General features: G+C 32.8%; 1 protein-coding gene across 5 annotated transcripts; it reads left to right on the forward strand.

The window, feature by feature from the left end:
• On the forward strand, positions 1-25,916 carry ZNF711 (zinc finger protein 711). 5 transcript variants are annotated; one of them, XM_013976376.2, is made up of 8 exons: positions 1-439; positions 1,283-2,018; positions 7,689-8,231; positions 14,080-14,235; positions 15,094-15,231; positions 21,152-21,199; positions 22,537-22,680; positions 23,251-25,916. In XM_013976376.2, the coding sequence occupies exons 2-8, from the start codon at positions 1,940-1,942 to the stop codon at positions 24,426-24,428; spliced, it is 2,286 nt and encodes a 761-aa protein (XP_013831830.1). In that variant the 5' UTR covers positions 1-439; positions 1,283-1,939; the 3' UTR covers positions 24,429-25,916. The 5 variants fall into 5 exon arrangements, with proteins under 5 accessions (XP_013831830.1, XP_013831831.1, XP_013831832.1 ...); XM_013976377.2 differs by having other exon boundaries at positions 1,451-2,018; XM_005700578.2 differs by having other exon boundaries at positions 312-439; positions 1,914-2,018.

Here is a 25,916-nt window from a genome sequence, read left to right on the forward strand (position 1 = left end):
TCCTATGGATTTGGCAAGAATAAAGCTTGCCCTTGGTTGGTTCTCTTTTACTTTCCAAAATAAAATGTTCCTAGTGATTTTTAAAATATGCTTTAGGAAAGATTTTGGTTTAATCAGATGGTCGGATTCTAAGTGAAGTAACGTTGTAGGTAGTTATTTCTGTTGGAATCCCTTTGGTTGCTTTTTAGGTTAACAGTTTTGAGCCAATCTCATCCTGTACATTAAAGTGTAAAGAAAAATTCTTAAGTTGTGTCAGAGATTTGGTTTAAAATGTTTTAAGATATCTAATTGTGAATGTATTTTTACAATAGGTAAAAAGAACGTTCTTCCAAAGAAAATAACGTAGTTCAGAAGGAAAAATAACAAAAACAAAATGCTGCAGATTTTATTTTACAATATGTAAGAAAATCTACAGTTTCTTCAGGATACTCATATTAAGGTGATTAACAAATTACTTCATGTTTTATTTAATAATTAAGCAAAATTAACTGTTTAAAACATTTTAAAGACATTTGTAATTGTTCTGTTGGTTATGTGATAAAGCAATTATTCTAATTAAATTTAAAATAGTACATTGTTTTAAATGTTTGAAATAAGTCATTATGGCATTTTAATTTATCTCTCTGAAGACCCAGGTAGTTTGTGAACTCTCTTGACTTCATTTTGAAGGCAGAAAACAATGTGGTGTTTAAAAAAGATAACAAAAATACAGCTCAGAATGTGCTCACACATAAAGTAATTTTGTTTGAATCATTGTAATATACAGAGATGTCACCTACTGCTGTAGGATTTTGAGATACATGACTCAAATGTTGATAAAGATTACTCTGTGAGACTTTCCTGCCTTCTGTACACCTATAGAACTTTGAGGCAAGGAAAAAAAAAATCTTAGTGATCTCCTATACTTAAGAATAGATTAAGCCAAATCTATTAAACATTTCTAACTAAAAATAAGGAAATGTTCTATAAAATTGACAGATTTTTTGGTTGATTTGCTTAAAAGCTTGTATCTGAGAGTAAAGTATACATATAGTTTTAAGAAATAACATTAAGGTACAACCTAATTTTAGGTTCCATACTATTTGGTGATCTTAAATATAGTATAAGTCATTTGAAATGAAATAGGTTGAGCCCTTGCTTCCAAAACTAGCATGAGGCTAGCATGGCTTTATTAATTATTAATGAAAAAATTTACAAGTTACAGTTACAAGTAAAAGCTATTCTGAAAGAACCAATTTGCTAAATGTTTGTATGTGATTGATCTTATCTCTACTACATTTAGGAAGCAGTCATGTTTCATGAGCCCTCAAAACTGTGAGCCAAGAGATTGTAGTAGAGTAAGGCAAGAAGTCCTTACTGGCTCAAAGAACTCCAGGGAAACTGGGATAGAACATTTTTCATTATAAGTAGAACCCCGGGAGCCAGAGGTGAAACACAAGTTTATCTGCAGAGCTACGCTGCAGAGCTGAGCTGGGTCTGGAAGAAATGGATGAGAGCCACTGGATGAAATGCACTAATACTAGACACCTGAGTCCTCTAGTAATGTATAAATACCCCAACTATTGTCTGTTGTCATCTTGTTCTTTTTCTTCCTATTTAATAACCTATATTTTAACTGGAACCTCAATACTACAATTTTGTTCTTTTGCTTGCGTCTATCACTTCCCTGTGGCTCATCACCCTTTTGTGCTTCTTCTCCATTATCTTTGGTTTACTTCCACTGACCCTTCTTTTATTTATGGTTGTCACATAAAGCATAAAACAAGGTTTCTTTTGTTTGTTTGCTTTGTTTTCCTTTGTAATGAGATTTGCACACCTGGTTGAGAGGCACATTTTCAATTGCATTTTTCTCAAAACAATTGACTTTGACCTAAATGCGTTTAAACTATTTTAAAAAAACACTTCTTTTACAGAGATTTGTGAATGAACTTTACTAAGTATGGATCCAGGTGGTGGAAGTCTTGGATTGCACACATCAGACTCTAGAATGGCCCATACCATGATTATGCAGGATTTTGGTAAAGCATTTTCTTTGTTGTATTTTTTTCTTTGTAACTAAATATCAAAACTCTATTGGGGAAGGGGATAATTACAATGAAAAATTGTTCCTTTACCAGGAAAATACATTTGTAGGGCTTATTTAAGTAAATCTATGTGTCAGTAGTCTAGTTAAAATCATTCTTATAATTTTGTGGGTGGATTGAAGTAAGGAAACTTGGAATATAGGGGTAATACATCATTGGAAACGAAAAACAATTTATATAAATACAGCAGTTCTCATGTTAGAAAATGTTAAAATATAAAATACATTTTAAGTTGCATTGTTAATAAAGCTGGAAATGGAAGTACTTTCATCATTTCAAAGAAGTTAGATGCTTATATAGTGATAGAGGAATATCTTGCACTAGGTGATTATTTATATTCTGATGCCATATACTTAGAAAGTTCTCATTGATAGCATTACCTTTTTCTTTTCTTGAAAAAAAAAATCCCTGTTTTTTTGTGACCAGATTTTTCAGCGGCCTCTTAACAGTAGTCATTTTGATGAAAATGATAAGGCACCCTTAACAGCAAATAATCTGAATTTGGGCAAAGTCAGTCTGAATGATAGAAGAGAGAGGTATCTGAAGTATAAGTGGCAGTGATAGGGTGGTAAGAATTACAGAAAAGATCAAAGTGAGAGTAGAAGAGACAAATGGTAAATTGGGATAAAAAGTAAACAGAAACATGAGATATTGTGGAATGTTAAAGATATAATTAGAAATGGGAGACTACAAAGAGTGATACTTTGCTCAATTAAGAAAAGGCTATACTATTTTTAGATAATATGGTTGAATATGTTATTTTGTCTCATGTTGTAAAGCCCACTGTAATGAGACTCAGAACTAGATTCTAGTCTTGGCAGTCCTATTAATTATCTATGTAAACTTAGGCAAATTACTTAATTCACTTTTATGAGTGGGTTGGGCTAGATAACATTTACTGTCCTCTCCAGATTTAATGTGGTGGTAGTTGTAGTTAATTGACGATACAAAAAGGAATCATGGATTTACTCTGCTTAAAGAATTAGAAGTGAGTTGTTTGACTATAGATGACCTAGAAGTGATTTTAGGTGGAAAAAGTATGGGAATGAACTCTAGAAGAAGGCAAAAGCCTGAGGTGTAAGAAATTTTAAAAATAATTTTGTGAATTCCTTGCAAGAGATAAGTTTTTCAAATTGTAGAACACTTGAAATTCAGTATAATAAGTTTATAATAATTTTTGGTATAGTAAGCTTAACTTTTTACCTTTTAAAAATAAGGTGTTTTTTAATCTTTTTGTTTTGGGGTATAGCCGATTAACAATATTGTGATAGTTTCAGGTGAACAGCAAAGAGAATCAGCCATACATATACATGTTTCCATTCTCCGCCAAACTCCCCTCCCATCCAGGCTGCCAAATGGGCAGAGTTCCATGTGCTTTACAGTAGGTCCTTGTTGGTTATCCATTTTAAATGCAGCAGTGTGTATATGTCTATTCCAAACTCCCCAACTATGCCTTGCCTCCATCCTTCCGCCCGCCCCAGCAGCCATAAGTTCATTCTCTTAAGTGTGTGAGTCTCTATGAGTGAAGTCAGACAGAGAAGGAGAAATATTATATGACATCTTTTATATCTGGAATCTGAAAATAAATGATGCAAAATAAGATTTTTTTATGGAAGAAATACACTATTTTGTCCATTTTATGCAAAATCTTACTTACCCTGTGGCATCTGATAAAGTGCCAGAAACCCCTCCCATCCCCACTCCTGAAGAAGTTGCCTATTAGCAAGCAAAGCTTGATTCCTTTCAAAGATTGAAAAAATGTCTGGTGCTGGTAAATTTTTACTTGGTGTTCCTCTTAGCTTTCTTTCCATTGTTCCATCAATTAATTGAGGCTTAATTAATCCCTTATATCTAATACTAAGGTTTCCAAATTCTAAAATTTGATTAGAAATTAGATACGTTCTCTTTAAATTTTTGCTAGCTTAAAAACTTAGATATCTACAAACCTAGAAATTAATGATAGTTGTGAAACATGAGTGTAGCATACATAGATAGAGCTAGCTAAGTAAACACACAGTGTGGTATAGGATCTCTAAATTCTCTCCATTTTTGGTTGGTATGAAATGGCTACTATATTAAGAGTCTGAACTGTTAATTTAATTCAGAAATTTATTGGACCAGTTTCTTTTCAAGGATACTTTAAATTTTACAATAGTATGCTTTATGTGATAACTTGTGCATGTCTCAGTATAATAGTTGTCCTTGGAATCTGTGCTGTTGAATCTAATTGTTTAGGATTTTATTGCTAAAAAAAGTCCATACTGCTTTGGGCATGAGTGTGCATGTGTATTCAGTTGCTAAGTTGTGTCCAACTCTGTGACCTCATGGACTATAGACCACCAGGCTCCTCTGTCCATGGGACTTACCAGGCAAGAATACCAGAGTAGGTTGCCCTTTCCTTCTTGAGGGAATCTTCCCAACCCAGGGATCAAATGTGGATTCATTACTACTGAGCCACCTAGGAAGCCCATACTGCTTTGAGACTTAGTAGCAAAATAGCGGTATATGGTGGCCCAAGACAAACCCCCCAAATATGAAATATTATGCTTTCTGGTGAAATTCAGCTATTCACATTTAATTTAAGCAACTTTAGTAAGAAGGGAAATGCTTGGAATAATGACTTGTTTCTTACTGTTATCTGGTCATCTAATTGATTTCACACTTTTAAAAGATTTTTTTTCATATTGTTTATAGTTTGCTACCTAGTAAGATAAAATTTTAATGCCTTTTAATGCTGCTTACTAAATGCCTTGAATTTTAAATAAGTCACTCTATGGTAGGTCTTTTTATTCTTTCTCTTTAATCTATTCCTTTAGTAGTGACTCACTTGATTAGCCCTATAAATTTCTTAAACATCGGTCTCTAGAGTAAGTAAATTCTGTTCTCATTTAGGCAAGTGGAAAAAGCCAGTCTAGAGTAAAAAAAAACGCATTCAGTTCCCAGCTTGAACCTTGGGCAAATTTATTTAATCTCTCTAAACCGTCATTTGTTTATGTTTAAAGTGGAGATAATAATACTCCCTTATTTCGAAGTTCTGGGGCTTAAATGAGATATTATATGTAAAATACTAGGTTGCTTGGTGCATAGTATTCAATAATAAATATAGCTAGTGTGTAGCTAAAATAAATAACTTTGTCTAGAAATTCAGTAGAATTTCAAATGAGTTGATAAGAGGAAAGAGCAAAATTTAATGAAAAGCATTTTGGATCATGGTCTTAGTTTCTGCCAGTACCCTGTTGGAACTCATCAATTCTTGGTCTAAGATTCTTAAATTATTTAGTTCAGGGTAAACAAGCATGTTTGTATTTTTTTGGTTTAGATCTGATTTATTTTGACATGTGAGTTCCTGCTAGGTAAACTGAAAAGCACTTATTCCATCTTATTAGAATCCTCCCAAACAGGTTAATCTGAACCCAAGCCAGCACTAGTATTATTCTGTCCTTCCATCCTTCTTTAGTGTCTACCTTTAGGAAACAAACTATCTTCTAGCTGTGTTCTTAAATAAATGGAATTTCCCACACTTTAAGTCTAATTTATGAAAAAATTTTATACTATATTAATGTTGTTATTCATATACATAGAATTTCAGTACTGTGAATTTTATAGGCTTAGCATTTAATTTTTCCTTGCTAAAAATCACATTTTCAGTCTGGTTGAATACTAAATTTGAACCCTCACCATCTCCCTGTCTACAAAAATGACCAGTGGAATAAAAAGTGAGTAGAAAGTTCTTATTGTATACACACTGCTTTTGTCTACTGATTTTCAAGGCTGAGGCTGTGTCCTTTGGGTAATGTGGTTTTGGTGAGAATCTGAGAATAGTGAGAAAACTTCAGAAGGGTTGAAAAGTAACTTTCCCTTCTCACCTTATTTTTTAGTGTGTTTACTGTTCTCCATCCTAATTTACCAGCAAACTTCCATAATGAATTGGTTAATAATAGTGAACCATGTAACAAATTGCACTCTTTCAGATTATTACTGTATAGAAAGTGATCATTATGTAGAAAAGGCTTTGTACTGGATTCATGGAGTAATTTTCTTATAACTTGGTACATAAACTATTAATTTGTTTACTGCATCACTTCAGAGAGGCAGAATGTAACAGAATTACTCATGAAGGAATTTTACACTCTTATAATATTTACAAGAGGGTAGGAGTTGGTGTTTACCATGCTGCTCAAGATAAATGTTATTTAAAGCTTTATTCTTACAATTTACTAGATTAGAATTTAATACAATTCAGAGTCTATATGTGTTTTTTTTAAAATAAACCAAATCTTTATCTAAAGTGACTTGTTTTCTTCTCCCCAAATCAGATGTTAAAAGATGCTTTACATTTTTGAATATAGTAATTCTTATAAAATAAAGAAGTTCAGAGACTTTCATGTTTATAATATGTATTGTCTAATGTATTAAGTTGTAATATTTTATTAACTCAATTTAACATATTGGCAACCTTTCATGGTTTTGTGTCCTTTTTATTTTAACTTTAACTTTTTGAAATGCTAGACTCACAGGAAATAGAAAAAATAGTGTATAGGGTCCCATAAACCCTTTACTCATGTTTCTGCAATGTTGACATCTTAGTACAATATTAAAAACAGGAAATTAACATTGGTGCATTACTATTATCTAAACTACAGACCTCATTCAGTTTTCACCATTTGTGTATGTGTGAACGTATATGGGTCTGTGCAGTTTTGTTCCATATAGATTTGTATAGACATCACCACAATGAAGATACACAGTGAGCATGTATTTATGATGTCCATCACTGTGTATGTTCTATGCCAAAATAGTCACATACACCCCCATCCTTGGCAACTGCTATCTGTACTCCATCTCTATGCTTTTAGAATTTTTAGAATGTTATATAAATGATTCCAGTTATACATTATGCAGTATATTGTATGTTGTAATTGAATTTTTTCACTCAGCACAATTTTCTGGGCGTTGATTCAGGTTGTTAATGTATCAATCGTTTGTCCTTTTTTATTGCTGAGTAGTATTCCATAGTGAGGATGTGCCAAAGATGGCTTAACCAATCATTTGCATGCTGTAAACATTTGAGTTGTATTTTTCTTTTGCTACTAGAAATAATATCTACTATGCATTGTTATGGATATTCATGTATATTTTTTTGTGTGTAAACATATTTTAGTAACTGGGAGAAATGCTGCAGAGTGCAATTGTTAGGTTGTATTGGTAAGTACATGTTTTTCGTAAGAAACTGCCAAATGATTTTCAAGTGGCTGCTACATTACATATGAGAGATTCAGTTTCTCTGCATCCTCACCGACCTGTGGTGTTATTTATTTCTTTTTTTTTTTAGCTGTTCAGTATCTCACTTGGCTTTTATGTTTTACTTCAAAATAAAGATTATTATTTTTAAGGTTTTAACTTAGATTTTACTAACATTATTTTCTTTCACTTCCCCCTCAGTTCCTGGTTGGTAGGGGTTTTTACTGCAGTTTAATTATCAGTAGTTCTTTAAAATTCTAATTTTCCCAGGACTATTTCTAATTTAAAAACTATTTTATATCATCTGATATATAAATACTTTTAATTAATAAGATTGCTTTCTTTGGATAATTTGTATTGTAGTTGCTGGAATGACTGGTACTGCGCATATCGATGGAGACCATATTGTTGTTTCAGTTCCTGAGGCTGTATTAGTTTCTGATGTTGTCACAGATGGTGGGATAACTCTTGATCATGGCCTTGCAGCTGAAGTTGTCCATGGGCCTGATATCATCACTGAGACTGATGTAGTAACAGAAGGTGTAATTGTTCCTGAAGCTGTACTTGAGGCTGATGTTGCTATTGAAGAAGATTTAGAGGAAGATGATGGTGATCACATCTTGACGTCTGAGCTAATTACAGAAACTGTTAGAGTACCTGAGCAGGTTTTTGTGGCTGATCTTGTTACTGGTCCTGATGGACACTTGGAACATGTGGTCCAAGATTGTGTTTCAGGAGTTGACTCTCCCACAATGGTTTCAGAGGAGGTTCTTGTAACTAATTCAGATACAGAAACTGTGATTCAAGCAGCTGGTGGTGTTCCTGGTTCCACAGTTACTATTAAAACTGAAGATGATGATGATGATGATGTCAAGAGCACTTCTGAAGACTACTTAATGATATCTTGTAAGTGACATTTAAGTTCCATAATTACTTGGTAGAAATTGATTTATGTATAACATTAACAGGTTTTCTGGGATGGGGGATCTGTTCAATAAAAGTCATGGGGGTAATCTTTTTGAAAAATAATTTTTTTCAAAGCTGCATTGTTCAGATGGTTTTTTGAATTTGCTCATGTTTTTAATTTACTCTGAAAATTCATACCTACAATGGAGTAAACTAATGCAATTTACTGATATCTTAGAATAAAAATATGAATTTGGAAGGTTCAAAAATAATATTAAATGACATAAAATTCTAATAGTAAATATATGTATTTCAAAATGGGTAATTATGCAACCACCGCTTTCTCTTTAATTTGACAAATAGTGGAGTTGTCATTTCAGTTTTGCTTAGGAATTTAAGCATAACATGTTAAGAAATGTATAATTAGTTTTTCTAAGTAAATACTTGAAAAGTAAATAATCAACTCAGATTGTATTCTACGGTTCTGCCTGTGTTTATTTTCTGTTGTTTAGGTGTGTGTATAGTCTGTGCAAAATACTTAAAACAAATTTATATCAGACTGACTTTATGATGTTCTTAAGACATTCTACCTGAATGAAGAAGATAGAAGTATCTTGTTCTCATTTCAAGTGGTAGGTTTGCCTGAATAGCAGCAATAATAAAAATGTTATGATAAGTTATTGGTGGAGCTTGAGGAAGAAGTGGATCTATTCCTTATAAAATTTGAAGGCATCATGCTAGAAGGAGTAAAGATTAGATGACGATTTCACTTTTCAAGGGAGGATTTTTGTTCTTTTATTTTTTAAAATAAAAAATGGTTGAGAAGTGAATTAACAGGTAGAATATATGTATGTGTATGTAAAATGATTGTACATTATGTGTGTATCAGTGAACTTAAAACTAAAAACAAATTACATTTAATTTGTAATTATGATTCTGAAGTCTGATGTGTTAATTTTTTTCTCTCTATAAGCACTTCAAAGTAAATATTTATATTGTTTTGAAGTGAATAATTTAAGCCACTAAAAGACTGTGCAAATGTTATTATTCTTTTTCAATTGATGTGGATTACTAAAGGAGCTCCATATTTACATCTTAACCTGACATTTTTTTCTTTTAAAAAGCAAAACTGTGATTATGGTTTTCTAAAACGGTATGGCAAAAGTCGAAAGTCTTTCTGTACCAAAACAAATTCATTATGCCTTTAAAAGGATACTTGTCAAATTAAACTCTTTGGTATTAAAACGGTCTAAAATTTAGACGTTATATGTATTGTGAATAGTCATATCTCAACATATCTTCTGTGATTTGATTCTGCAAAAGTTCTTTTAAGTTTCTAGAATATTTTAATTTAAAATATTTATCTTGATGTTACCATATGTGTTAAGTGCCAAAGACTTCTGTCCTTCTAGTCTAATAGAATTAGACTGATAAGGAACATTAAGGAACTGATAAGGAACTATAAGGAGCATTGTGTTACTCAAATAATACTGGAACTGCTGTGGGGTCATTTCAGGGGAATTCAGACTGGAGATTAATTACCACCTTAATCATTAGTAAAGAAACAAACAATTTTTAAATAAATACCTTTTAAACTTAAATAATTTTTTATTGTAGAAAATAGGATATGTAAAAATGAAATATTTTATATAATTTATTTTCTTACCACCCAGATCCTTTTTTGTAATGGTTAGAATATTCAAATTGGGACTAATTACTCCATCTTACCATTTTCATTTATTTTATTTTACTCTAGTTTGATTTAGTTTGTCCTTTGTTTTCTTCATCTCTCAATTTTAATTCATGTTTTTACCTCTTGGGTTTTGTTGACCTTACATCTTCAGAAGTTCAAGAATAAATTGCCTTGAGAGGCCGCAATGTTAATTTTAAAAGTTCTCTGGTTTTTTCCAAGATATCTTCAACTACTCTAAGAGATAAAATTGAGAACTTAAAACAGACTTTTATCTTGTTCCTGAATCCCTATAAGGAAATCTCATCAGCAGTTGGGTTTTAGTGGTAGGGAGTTTGTCTTCTCTCAGTCACTGAGGTACATCTTAAGTTTTTTCCACTTTCAGACCAAATGTCACAATTTCTTTATCTTAACAGATAGTTAGGCTATTCCACTTGTGCTAAGTAACTTGGAAATTAATATAGGATAGCTATCTGTCTAAAGTTGTCCCAGGTGTTCTTTTCTTTAAAAATACCTAACACCCATAAGACACTTGTGGGTGATGATTTCCTTTATGAAAAACTTCATTGGAGAAAGGAGAGTCCTTTAAATAATCAACCAATATAATGCATTCAATTTTTTTTTTACCAATAAAATTAGTTTTTATTTCTTTCAGGAAAATAGTTTTGTGTAAAGAAAAATATATTGGTAGGGTCATTATGGGAGATATCATGAAACCTCACCAATTTCAGGGATAAAAGGGAAAAGTTAACACCTTTGTATTTTTTAATATAACAACTTTATTGAGATATTCACATGCTATACAATTCTCTCATTTAAGGTGTTCATCAGTGATTTTTCATATATTCACAGAATTGTATCACCATAATCAATTTTAGAATTTTTTTTACCCCCAAGTTTTTTCATGCCCTTGAGCACTCCCCTAGTCCACTCACCCTTCAGGCAACCACTAATCCAGTTTCTGTCTCTATAGATTTGCTGTTTTCAACATTTTATGTAATTGTAATGGTATAATATATGGCCTTTTGTGCGTGAATTCTTTTACTTAGTATAATGCTTTCAAGGATCATCCATGTTGTAGCATGTGTCAGTTCTTCATATCTATATATTGATGAATATATCCATATATTTCATTATATGGATATATATTTTATCAGTTCATTGGTTAATAGACATTTGGGTTGTTTCCACTTTTGTGCTGTTGTGAATAATGCTGTCCTGAACATTCATGGACAAGATTTTGTGCACATAGATTTTAGATCTCTTGGATATATACACATAGAAGTAGAACACCTTTGTGATTTAAATATTATTCATTTTTGTTTGTTTCATCATTGTGTAATGAAGTGAAATCACTCAGTCGTGTCTGACTCTTTGCGACCCCATGGACTGTAGCCTACCAGGCTCCTCAGTCCATGGGATTTTCCAGGCAAGAGTACTGGAGTGGGTTGCCATTGTCTTCTGGATCCATTATACATTGCCTCATCCCATCCCTGTGGTACATCAGTATATAGTTGACCCTTGAACAACACAGGTTTGAACTGTGTGGATCCACTAATACAAGGATTCCTTTCAATAAATATATGCTATAGTATTACATAATTTGAGGTTGATTGCATCTGCAAATGCAGAACTACAGATATGGAGGGCCAACTCTAAAGGTATATATAATTTTCAACTGTGTATAGACTCAGTGCCCCTAAGCCCTGCATTGTTCAAGAGTCAGCTGTACTTTATACTAATAATATCATATTCACCATATTAATTTTTTGGTAGATGTAACAAGAAGGGGGTGCAGTAAAAAGCCTACTTAGTTTTTTAAAGGAGTATTATACATTTTACTAAAATGAAATTTTAATCAAATTGTACCAGTTGTCTATAGAAGAATGTTGAATGATACCACACTTTGTGGGGGCTGGTAAATAATGCACCTTACTATTTTAATGTTATACTTAGCACCAGTAGAATTCTGTGTTGTATATAATATTACCCACTTATTACTAGCTGGGATGACATGTAGATTGAGAAACAACACTGTGGGACTTGAATGTTGTAAACCTTATAACTAACAAAAAGGTTAAGCTTAAATTTTAGGTATTTTGAGTATTATCTGCATTAAGAAAAGACTTAGAATCTTATCTCTAAAGCCTGTTGATTGCCTGTTAAGTCTTTGTTAACTTTGTACTTTCTATAATGAAGAATATAGAATAAATCTTGGAAGTTGGTAATTTATCTCTAAAACTAAAACTGTACACTAACATATCTAATAACTTTATCATCTTCTATGAACATAAAATACAGAACAAGTTTACTCAGTACATTTCAAAATTGTTCATTCTGAGAAATTTAAGTACAAAATAAGGTACACATTAAACTGTGGACATTAAGGAAAGGTATGAATGGAATCAGAATCAACAGTAATTTCAATACTTAAAGTGAAATTCTGTTGAGAAGTGACCAAACAAATGTCTTATTTCATTTCATGAGCTTTAATTCTGTGAATTACAGTTTTAATTCAGTTGATCGTAGGAGGAACTGTGGTCACTTTAAACCACTAAAGTGTATAAAATAGTATTTATCATATGAGACTATTTTTTTCATTAATTTACTGTAAATTATTCCAACCTAAGAAATTCATATTTTGGACACTTTTAAAATTTTTAATATTCTATGTCTTTATTTCTAAGAATGAGAAAGTACTTTTTTCTGAAGACTTATTACTTGACTCTTGTAATGTTTTTAAAGATCTCATTGTTTTATTCAACATATTTTAAAAGAGAGATTGTTAAACCAATAATATTGGATTCTTCATCTTTTTTCTTTCATTTGAACCTGCCCCATTGTCAAAAAAACTGTTTACCAAAAAAGTGGGAATAGAATTAGGGTCTATGATAAAATGGAAAAATTTTTTTTCTATTTATTCTGATAATGTAGGTGCTCTCTTTCATAGACAGTAAACTATCTGAACTCTTAAATATTGTGGAATCATTTATATTTAGTCACAAAGTTAAAGTAGCTTTGCATTGTAGGAAGAATTTCTGAAGTGTATTTTTTTTCACCATTGTGAAAGACCAAAAGAATAGTTTTGAATTTGTGCATATCGATTTTGAAACTGAGATAAAGGCTAGACTTTGACCCATGTAGATCTTAACTGAAATACATATATTTAAGAGTACTGAGTTAAAAACTTTTAAATGTCACTGTTTTCAGTAGTTCTGGAATTGATTAGATATAGTCAAGACTTCATGATTTTTTATTTCATATGTGATACTATGATATATATAATAGGGAGGAGCAGATTCTCAACTTAGATTACATTTCAGTTTTTATAGGGACAGAAGCATTGAAATAAAAAAAATGGTAGGCATATGATGTTAATATTTTGGGGAATATATTGTTTAATATTTATGTCCAAAGAATAAACTCTATGAATATAATATATTCATTGCATTGTTTGTGCACAATATTTACTTGAAACTAAACACCATTCTTAAAAAATCAAAAATTTTAAGTATAAGTGTAAGTAATTGTTGTTGCTTTTATGATGATTTTGAAGCAAAGCATACAACGGTTAAGTCTAGAAGAATACACAGTTTCTGATTTGAAGTTGTCTTCCATTGACTCAACAGGAGTTAAAAGTATTTACTAAGGTTTTATTTTTGTGATTTCTAAAAAGCCCTTTTTATAAGATAATTCAGGTGTTTTCTCTTTTTTAGATACTAGATTTCTTATGCTAATTGGTTTAGACAGGCTGCTACTTAATTTGGAAACTGTTGTTTATGTCAGCTTATTTTATGAGTAGTATATATTTTGTGTTCTAATTTTTGTTATTAATTTTGCTGTTAGGATTTAGCTTAAAATGTTGAACATGATGGAAGATTATTTAATTTTTTCACAAATCATTTTAATTAAAGCTGAAATATAAGAGTATTATCTGTGACTAGATTTTTATACAATTATGATCATGTAGTCTGTCTGTCTTGAATTCTTTTTTCATGAACTATACCACTTTTAATGGTTGCATAATAGGTTATTAATTGAATACAGTGGGTAAGTTGTTAACACATTATTTCACATTGCACTAATATTAATGCTTAACACCCACTAAATGTCACTGGAACTTTTTGGCTGAAATAGTTTCCTCTTTATATTTTACAGTAGATGATGTTGGGGAAAAATTAGAGCATATGGGGAACACACCATTAAAAATCAGCAGTGATGGTTCACAAGAAGATGTTAAAGAAGATGGATTTGGTTCAGAAGTAATAAAAGTGTATATATTTAAAGCCGAGGCTGAAGATGATGTTGAAATAGGTATAAATACTAAGTTTATTGCTATAATGGTTAGGAATTAGAACTTATCTTTTCTGGAAACTATTCTAATACTGCCTTCAAAGTGCAACTTTTTAATAGGTTTCTTTGGGGATAGAATGTTTTAAAATTATATATGCATATATATATATATAATTGTATATAAATATGGTACAGAACAAGTCACTCTCAGATTCTTTCAAACGTGTAGAAGATTCCAGTTGAGATTTCAAAACATGAGTGGAGGGAGTTTGGTTTGGAATAGGAAATTGTGAGTATTTAAGGGTAGTCTAGAGGCAGGCTGCTTGGATTTTAATCCTAGTTCTACCATTTAAGTGGCCTTTGGTGAATTACTTAACCTTCTTCTACATCAGTTTCCTCATCCATAAAATGGTCATAATGGTAGTAACTACCTTATAATACTATCACGAGGATTAAATGGATAAATACATGTAAAAGACAAAGTGCTTTGCACATATGTTGTTATTTCTTAGTAATGACTGATAATTTAAAGTGAAATTTATATGGTAATTCTCTTGACACTTAAAATATATGGGGGGAGTATTTTTCTAAAGGAAAATATTTTAATATATCTTCCTTATTATAATATAAAGTTTGCTCAGTCATGTCTGACTCTTTGTGACCCCAGGGGCTATAGCCCACCAGGCTCCTCTGTCCATGGGATTTTCTAGGCTAGAATACTTGAGTAGGTTGCCATTTCCTTCTCTAGGGGATCTTCCAAATCCAGGGATCGAACCTGGGTCTCCTGCATTGGCAGGCAGATTCTTTACCACTAGAGCCACCTGGGAGGAAATTATTCTGTGATGCTTACTGATTTTGATACATGTTTTAACTTTTAAGGTGGAACAGAAATTGTCACAGAGAGTGAGTACACCAATGGACATTCTGTAGCTGGAGTGCTTGACCAGAGCCGAATGCAGCGGGAGAAGATGGTTTACATGGCAGTTAAAGATTCTTCTCAAGAAGAAGATGATATCAGTAAGAAAAAAATGGCCCTGTAGTGACTCATCCATAGACATCATGCATTCTTTTCTAAAAAAAGCAATCTCAGATTTAAGCACTACATAGTAGCAAATATCAATAAAATCAGTCTGACCATTTGCTATAATTAAGAAGGAAGGGTCCTTTTGACTATTCACAAATACGTGTATTGTTCAAGTGAGCAAACATAAAAATATTGTGTTTCAGATACTTGGGATACAGAGATCAGCAACATATGGTTCCTGACTTTACTAGAGCTCACAAATACGTAGGTAATTACTGAGAATCTACTTTGTGTGTGTATTGCATATGTTGCATATATTATCTCATTTAATTCTTATAACTCATTTCTGAGTTAGGTGGTATTATCCCTGTTTAATGGAAGCAGAAAATGCTCAAGGAAGTTAAGCAATTGCCCACGGTCATCTAATATTAAATGAGGAACATAGGATTTGAATTCATGTCTGCCTAACTCTGCTGCCAGTGTTCTTTGCACATGGCAGTGAACACTGTTGACCTCTTTCTGAGTTTAGCAGTGGAAGGGCTAACTGGTTGTTTCCTTCTGCTACTGAGGCATTGGCTGAGTAAGTATTCTTCCAAGTCAAGCCACTAGGATTTTTACTTATTATGCTGTTGATGATCTACAAGTAGTTGCTGCTTAAGGTTTCTTGGAGCTGAGTACCACACAGGGTGAAAAAAGCTCCTGACATTTGCTTTCCTGCCATAGTACACACTTCTTTATAAAGACATTTTACTTTCTTCCTACTTTCTCCTCACCTCAGTATAGGAATGCAGCCCTTCCCTAAGGCTTTTTCTGTCTTCTTGCCATGCTGAAACAAAAACTACTTTGATTTACCCTAGAAGAGCAAAAGCCTCCCCTTGACTGCATTACCTTGACAATACTTAGCTTTACCTATACTGCACTATGATCCCCACTCCTCAAATTCCCTTCCCCAGAATTCATAGGGAGCTGAATTCCCATCCCAAACATGAATAATATACCACAGCTGAAAATGTCAAAAACAAATGAGTCTAGAGGACTTTATTAGAAAAAGAATTTCTACTTGATCTCTAAATTCTTTACTTTTTTACTCATTGGTCAGTAAGAAGGGGCACAATGGAAGGAGGGAGATTGAAGCTTAGGTTAGCTGATGCCAGAATTCCATGGGGATGTACAAAATTTAGACCAGTGTCTCTTTCTGGTTAATTGAAAGAAAGGAAACCTAGGAGAGGGATACTTTTGTCCCATATTTTTTCCACATTTTTCAAATAAGTAGAAAATACCACTGTGTAAATTAAAGGAAAAGCATAAATTCAAGCCAGTTTTCTGTTTAACAGATTAAATCTAAGTGGATTATTTCACATAAACTTATTGACCCTCTAGGTTTAAATTCTTTTATACTAACGATATTTTTTAAAGTGTCTAACTTAATGTTTTTGTCTTCAGTAAGGTCTCTGAAAGTCCTGCATCTTAATTGGTGTCCACATAGCTTTGAGCACCAGCATTTTATATTATAACCATGTATATATATGGTTTTACTTGCTTTAATTTTTAATTCTTTAGTTACTAGTATTTTTGACAATTTTTTCATTGCATGTACAGTACTGCATTTAAGTTACAATATGTAGGATAGCATGGACCGCTTTCTCATAATTGATTCTATGGGAAATGCTTCTGAGTTCCAAAGAATTATCATCCAGAATTATGGAATACAATTCTTTTCATAAATTTGCAATGCCCAATGGACTGTAAAATCAGTCAGTATATTTTAAGCACACATGTTTTATATAAATTGAAAATCATTTTCATAGGATTAGGTTCTAAGAGGAGGAGAAGAATTTTGATGAATTATTGTCTCCTGGTGGTACTAGCCTCCCAAATGCCTAATATAATTTTTAAATTTACCAAATTGAAATCTTGAAAAATAATCATTTGGAAATTTTTACCCATTTAGTAAATATTTGGGGTTATAAGCAAGCAATTATTTCTCAAATTTAGGTTGTGCTGAAATAGCAGATGAAGTATACATGGAAGTCATTGTAGGGGAAGAGGAAGGAACTTTCCCTGAGACTCAACTTGAGGACTTTGATGTTAATAAAACAATTGTCCCTATTGTCTGGGCTGCAGTATATGGTCGGACACTGTCATTTTTTTAACCTAATAAGTACATAACATATATTTCATCAGCCTTTAGGTCATTAAATATGCTATGCTAATGCCCACCATGAGTTGGCTAATACTATGTTTTGCTGTGGACTGATTCATCTCAAGTTACTTACATGATTTTTATACCACATATCTTGTGTTATTTAAAATGAACTTTGCTTAATGCATTTTTTTCAGTAGGGTTTATTTTATATCCTACCTGTATAAGTGAGCAGCTTGAAAGTTTAATTTTTCTTAAAATAGAAATGTCCTTTGAAAATTGGTCCTTCCTCTTTTGTACTAACACCATAAAAATAAGATATTGGGGTTTGAAAAGGAACAGAAATTCAGATGTGCTCTTCTAGGAAGTATATGATGAAAGGTGAATTAATCAAGTTATTTTTTCCCTTTCTATTTGATCTCATTTCTACTTAATTTTCAGGATGATCCAGATATATTTTTTATTTTGAAAAATTTTATTGTTCAAATGTGTTAATTTATCTTGATTTTTTTCAAAGTTTCATTCATTCAGCAGTCATTTGTTGAGCATCTTCAATTTTGAGGGTGTTCTGCAGAAATATCTACTCTTTTTTTAATTAAAAATATAATTTAATTATAAATCAAGGAGTCTTATTTTCATTTGCATAGTAAGAACAGCTCCCATTTCCAATCTTTTAATTTACTTTTTATTTGGAGGAAAATTGCTATACAGTATTGTGTTGGTTTCTGCCATACAACAAAGCAAATCAGTCATAATTATACATATATCACCTCCCTCTTCTCCCTCCCATTCCCCCACCCCACTCCTCTAGGTAATCACAGAGTACCAGGCTTGGTTCCCTGTGTTATATAGCAATTTCTCACCAGCTATCTCTTTTATACATAGCAGTATATATATGCCGAGGCTACTTTCTCTGTTCATCCCACTCTTTCCTTCTCCCACTGTGTCCACAAGTCCATTTTTTATGTCCGTGTCTCCATTCCTTCTCTGTTAATAGGTTCATCAATACCATTTTTATAGATTCCATATATACGCATGAATATACTGTATTTATTTTTCTCTTTCTGACTTACTTCACTCTGTGTAACAGGCTCTAGGTTCATCCACCTCACTAGAACTGACTCAAATTCATTTCATTTTAAGGCTGAGTGATATTCCATTGTATATATGTACCACATCTTTATCAATTCATCTGTCGATGGGCATCTAGGTTGCTTCCATGTCCTAGCTATTGTAAATACTGCTGTTGTAAACATTGAGGGTACATGGGTCTTTGTGAACTGTGGGATTGCTGGGTCACATGGTAGTTTTATTCCTAGTTTTTTAAGGAATCTCCATACTGTTCTCCATAGTGGCTGTATCAGCTTACATTCCCACCAACAGTGCAAGAGGGTTCCCTTTTCCCACATCTCTCCAGCATTTGTTTGTGGATTTTCTGATGATGCCCACTCTGACTGGTGTGAGGTTATACACTTACTGTAGTTTGATTTGAATTTCTATAATAGTGATGTTGAACATCTTTTCATGTGCTTTTTGGCCATCTATATGTATTCTTTGGAGAAGTATCTGTTTAGATCTTCTGCCCATTTTTTGATTGATCATTTTTCTAATATTGAGCCATATGTGCTGTTTATACACTTTGGAGATTAATCTTTTGTCAGTTGTTTCATTTAAAATTATTTTCTCTTATTCTGAAGGTTGTCTTTTCATCTTGTTTATTGTTTCATTTGTGGTGTAAGAGCTTTTAAGTTTAATTAGGTCCCATTTGTTTGTTTTTGTCTTTATTTCCATTACTCTTGGAGGTAGATCAAAGAGGATCTTGCTGTGATTTATATTCGAGAGTGTACTTCCTATGTTCCTCTTAGAGCTTTATAGTTTCTTGCCTTACCTTTTAAGTCTTTAATCCATTTTGAGTTTATTTTTGTGTGTGGTGTTAGGAAGTATTGTAGTTTCATTCCAAGTAGCTGTCCAGTTTTCCCAGTACCACTTATTAAAGAGACTATCCTTTCTCCATTGAATATGCTTGCCTCCTTTGTCAAAGACAAAGTGCTCATAGGTTCATGGGTTTATCTCTGTCTGGACTTTCTATCTTATTCCATTGGTCTATATTTCTGTTTTTGTGCCAGTACTATACTATCTTGATGACTATAGGTTTGTAGTATAGTCTGAAGTCAGGAAGGTTGATTCCTCCAGCTGTTTTTCTTTTTCAAGATTGCTTTGGCTATTTGGGGTCTTTTGTGCTTCCATGCAAATTGTGAAATTGTTCATTCTGGTTTTGTGAAAAATATATTGGTAGTTTGATAGGGATTACATTGAATCTGTAGATTACTTTGGGTAATATAATCACTTTCACATTGTATCTCTCCATCTGTTTGTGTCATCTTCGATTCATAGTTTTCCGCATACAGGTCTTTTGCCTCTTTAGTCAGGTCTATTCCTAAGTATTTTATTCTTTTGTTGTAGTGGTGAATGGGCTTGTTTCATTAATTTCTCCTGATTTTTCATTGCTAGTACATAGGAATGCAAGGGATTTTTGTGTATTAATTTTATATCCTGCAACTTTATTGTATTCATTGATTAATTCTAGTATTTTCTGGTGACATCTTTAGGGTTTTCTATGTGTAATATCATGTCATCAGCAAGCAGTGAGAGTTTAACCTCTTTTCCAATCTAGATTCCTTTTCTTTCTTTTTTTTTCTGATTGCTGTGGCTAGGTCGTCCAAAACTATGTTGAATAATAGTGGCAAGAGTAGGCACCCTTGTCTTGTTCCTGGTCTTAGAGGAAATGCTTTCAGTTTTTCACTGCTGAGATTAATGTTTGCTGTGAGTTTGTCATGTATGGCCTTTATCATGTTGAGGTATGATCCTTCTTTACTTTCTAGAGAGTTTTTATCATAAATGAGTGATGATTTTTGTGAAAAGCTTTCTCTGTATCTACTGAGATGATTATATGATTTTATCTTTCAATTAATAATATATATCACATTGATTTGGGTATATTAAAGAATCCTTGCATCCCTGAGATCAGGCCCACTTGATCGTGGTGTATGATCCTTTTAAAATGTTGTTGGGTTCTGTTTGCTAGAATTTTGTTGAGGATTTTTCCATGTATGTTCATCAGTGACGTGCTTAGTCACTCAGTTGTGTCTGACTCTTTGCAAACCCTTGGATTGTACCCGCCAGGCTCCTCTGCCATGGGGATTCTCAAGGCAAGAATACTGGAGTATGTTGCCATGCCCTCTTCCAGGGGATCTTTCCTACCCAGGGATTGAACCGAGGCCTCCCATATTGCAGGCAGATTCTTTACCATCTAAGCCACCAGGGAAGCCCAAGAACACTGGAGTAGGTAGCCTATCCCTTCTCCAGGGGATCTTCCCAGCTCAGGAGTCAAACCAGGGTCTCCTGCATTGCAGGTGGATTTTTTACCAGCTGAGCTCCCAGGGAAGCCCATCATTAGTGACTGGCCTGTAATTTTCTTTTTTTGTGGTATCTTTGTCTGCTTTTGGTATCAGGGTGATGATGGCCTCATAGAATGTCTACTCAGGTTTTATATAGAAAGTAAGGTTTTCCTATAAGTTAGTTCCAAGGATACTCACAACAGCCCTTACTTTCAGTGTGTGAAATTATCTAATCTATGGGAGTGGAAGAACTCAACAACAAAAAGTTTAATCCAAGGAATGGTGATTGATGTAAGGTTTTGTAGATGCGATCCAATGATAATTGTTATACTCAGTCTATCAGTTTTTAATTTGTTGTTGTTTTTTTTTAAGGAGATGAAAGAAGAGTTTCTCGAAGGTATGAAGATTGTCAGTCATCAGGTGAGAGAGCATTATATGTGAGATGTAAGTTAAATAGCTGGTTTTGTATACTACTTGGTATATAAAGAGTTATTAGTTTGTGTGTACAGACCCATTAGACTCTTATTTGCCTAGTCATATCTAGTTAGTTATAAGTTTATTTCTTCAAGGAATTTTATTTAGAGACATAATGTGTGTTATTCTGTGAATGCAGTTCATTTTAGATTTACCTCAGGATTTCCCTTGAGGTCCACTGGTTAAGACTCCATGTGTCCCCTGCAGGGGGTGCAGGTTTGATCCCTGATTGGGGAACTGAGATACCACATGCCACATGATGTGGCCAAAAAGTAAAAGTTAAAAAAAATTCTTTTTCAAGATACAAATGTCAGGCCACTTACTGCATGGCCATAAAAGGTTACTATGGAAAAGATTATAAAATATAAATTTTTCTGACATGAAAGTAAAAATTGTCCATGATATCAACCACTTGTTAATGTTCTCCTTGGGATGGAACTATTTTCTTAATTTCTATGCAGCCAGTAGATTATATAGATGTTACATAAAACTCATGTGTCAGCTTAAGTATTTTTTAGTTTTAATATATATCATATAGTGTTTTTTATTCCATGCTTGATAGTTCTTTTTATTTTCTTACACAGGGAGAATAAAGTATCTGACTATCTTGTTTCTAACCTTAGGAGGTTCTCACTCTCTAAACTTAAATATAGATTTCAGGTGAATTAATGAGAGACATACATATCCTAGCATTTAAGCTAAACAGTTTCTTGGGCTACGTTTTTAAACTAAATTGCATAACACAAGAGATTGTGAGAACGGATATTAAAGTATTTTGTACATATTGATTCCATTGAAATTTTGGAAAATTGCCTGTCACATTTATCTTAACTCTTAAAAAGTCAATCTTACTACTTTTAACATTAAGTAAACCATTTTGAAGCATAAATACAAGAAGTTGTTGTTTGTCATGTATTACACAGTTACCATGATTGTATTGGTTATCTGACATGTATAAATTCTTTGCTAAATCTCTTTAATTTCATCAGCCTTCATTGGTGGGAAAGTTGAACTGATGTCAAGATTTTGTTCATGGTCATAAAATTCAGTTTCTTACGTTTCATTTACCTGATCAGTTTGTTCCTTTAGGATAAATAAGCTGGATATTTTAAAGTTAATTTTGTATGGTATGATATTTTTGCGTATTCACTTGAGAAATGAATGTAACTTTGTGAAATTTAGCACTTCAGTGGCAACTGAATGCTAAGTTTTTTCTAGTAATTTAATCAAAATGAAAAGAGTATAAATATATATTAGTTTAATGGTGTATTGATTTTTTTCAGGAAATACTTTAGACTCAACATTAGAAAACAGAAGTAATACGGCAGCACAATACCTTCAAATCTGTGATAGCATTAACACAAATAAAGTACTTAAACAAAAAACCAAGAAGAGGAGAAGGGGAGAAATGAGGCAGTGGCAAACAGGTAAAATACTAATACATTGCTTTATGAATACTATAATTACTTGAAATGCAGTAGTATGTTTTGTAACCCGAGAATATAAGTCAGTTGTTTGTAGTGTAGTTAGTCCTACTCTCATATACTTGTGTTTGATCTAAGTAGTTGGGTTTTTTAAAAAATGTTTTACTGTTACTTAGCAAAACTGTGCTTGTTTGCTTTTTACCCAGATGATGTTTTTTAAAAGAGAATTTTCAGGTTGTTACAAAGTATATGTGATATAACATTTTGGCAGATGAATGGTCTATAGTAGAGTGCTGCTCATTATATTTTAGTGTGCTCAGTTCATTCGCTCAGTCATGTCTGACTTTGTGACACCATGGACTGCAGCATACCAGGCTTCTCTGTCCATCACTAACTCCTGGAGCTTTACTTTATTATAAATTGCTTTTAATCTAAATCTTGTCTTACAGGGTTTTATTCCACTAGTATAGTTCTCACATTGTGAATGTCAGCTAATTTTGCTGCATTTGTTGTAAAACCCTTTTAAAACAGTCTGGCCAAATGTTACAACTTCCTTTTTTTTTTTTAATCTAGCTGTTATAATAGGCCCTGATGGACAACCCCTGACAGTGTATCCTTGCCATATTTGCACAAAAAAGTTTAAATCCAGAGGATTCTTGAAAAGACACATGAAGAATCATCCTGATCATTTAATGAGAAAAAAATATCAGTGTACAGATTGTGACTTTACAACTAACAAGAAAGTGAGTTTCCATAACCATTTAGAAAGCCATAAGCTTATAAACAAAGTTGACAAAACCCATGAATTTACAGAATACACACGAAGATACAGAGAAGCTAGTCCATTGAGTTCAAATAAACTTATATTAAGAGACAAGGAGCCGAAGATGCACAAGTGCAAATACTGTGACTATGAAACTGCGGAACAAGGACTGTTAAACCGACATTTACTGGCTGTTCACAGCAAGAATTTTCCTCATGTTTGTGTTGAGTGTGGGAAGGGCTTTCGACATCCTTCTGAACTCAAGAAACATATGAGAACCCATACTGGTGAAAAGCCATATCAGTGTCAGTATTGTGTCTTCAGGTGTGCAGATCAATCAAATTTGAAAACTCACATTAAGTCTAAGCATGGTAACAATTTGCCATATAAATGTGAGCATTGTCCCCAAGCATTTGGTGATGAGAGAGAACTTCAACGCCATCTGGATTTGTTTCAAGGACATAAGACACACCAGTGTCCTCATTGTGACCATAAGAGCACCAACTCAAGTGACCTTAAGCGGCACATCATATCTGTCCACACTAAGGATTTTCCTCACAAATGTGAGGTCTGTGATAAAGGTTTCCATCGCCCTTCTGAGCTCAAAAAGCATAGTGATATCCATAAGGGTAGGAAGATTCATCAGTGTAGGCACTGTGACTTTAAAACATCAGATCCATTTATTCTTAGTGGTCATATCCTTTCAGTTCATACTAAGGATCAGTCATTGAAGTGTAAAAGGTGCAAAAGAGGGTTCAGACAACAAAATGAGCTCAAAAAGCATATGAAGACTCACACTGGAAGGAAGATTTACCAATGTGAGTATTGTGAATACAGCACCACAGATGCATCTGGCTTCAAACGACATGTGATATCAATACATACAAAAGACTACCCACACAGGTGTGAATTCTGCAAGAAGGGATTCCGACGACCATCAGAAAAAAATCAGCATATTATGAGACACCACAAGGAGGCTCTTATATAGTAAGATTAATATAAAGAAAGAAGCTATTTAGAAAATATGACATGCTACATGGGAAGATAATTTCACAAACTCTTTCACCTGGTTACATAGCTTGATATTAAATTATAAATTTGCATTCTTTTTATTAAAGATCTTCAAGTATTTGAATTGAGAGGGGATCTCATAGCCCTTTGAAATTACTTAAATAATTTAAGGAGCACCATAGAATGGTTGCAGAAAACCTTATTGTCTATTTAATGGTATAAACATAATTCAACCACAGAGGGGAAGAGCAAAGACAACCACTTTATTTGGCTGATCATACTAGAGACAAATCTTTCTGAAAAAAATCATATCTAATTAAGGCCTAACTGCATAAAAGGCCTCACTTTTATGCAGTTTTATAAATGGGGTGGTAAAATAAAATGCAATCATCCATCAGTCACTTAGTCACTGAATCTTTATATGGTACCTGGAAATTGAATTCCAGAAATGGCAAAAGTTTTGTGTATTCATTGAAAGAAATTTCACTGGAAAACAGGTTAGATTAGTTCAATACTATTTAGAAGGATTTCAGAGCTACTAAGGTTTTATTACAGGATAGGATGTTTAAAATACAGCATTCTGTACTGAAGTCTAAAGATTCAAGTTCCCCTTTTTTCTGATGTTCAAGTTGATTGATATTCAGTATGGCATATATGACAAAAGTATATTTGAGTCAAATGTGGCTTTCTAAAATGCATGCAACAGTAATGTTGCAAACAAAGGTAGCACTATATTTCTTAATGATACTAAGATTAAATTGAGAGAACACAGTTTTCTTAAATATTTAGTTTTTTTAGGACAGTCATAGCAAGTATGATTGTTCCAGTCTTACTTGCTCTAATGTTTAAAGGTGCAATTTTATGCCATTATTGAAATTTTTGATTTTTAAAATCTATATACCATATTATTAACATACGTTTTCAATGTGAGGCAGTATTTATGCAGTATTTAACAAAACACTATGCTGCCAATAGAGCTTAGAGGTGGATATTCAGTTTACAGTGTATAAAATATGCATCCTTTTAACAACACTTTATGTTAGCATGCTGCAAATCAACATGGCGCTTAATATAAAAAGCTGGTTTAGGGAAATTTAATGAAAATCCTGTTCATAAATGTAATGCATATGATGTGTACTTTTAAGTTTTAGTTGCTTCATGTTTACACTCAGCTGTCCAGCATAATTAAAATGTAATTTTACTTCATGCTATATTGTGGCTTTGTGTTTTAAATAATGTTCACCTTTCTGTTTTTGCACCAGGTAAGAATCAGTTCCTTGAGAATAAATTTTTTATCTTTCTTAATTCAGAATATTAAATTTGGAAAATCTAAAGTTGTGTGTCATGTGGTTGTAAATGATGTACACGCTGTAAGATAAGATTGTCACTGTTAATGTGGGATTATTATTTCTAAATGTTACTCATTGAAATGAGCATACAATAAAAAGCATTTATTGCACTTAAA

Source organism: Capra hircus, assembly GCF_001704415.2.
Source record: "Capra hircus breed San Clemente chromosome X unlocalized genomic scaffold, ASM170441v1, whole genome shotgun sequence".
NCBI classification, from domain to species: domain Eukaryota; kingdom Metazoa; phylum Chordata; class Mammalia; order Artiodactyla; family Bovidae; genus Capra; species Capra hircus.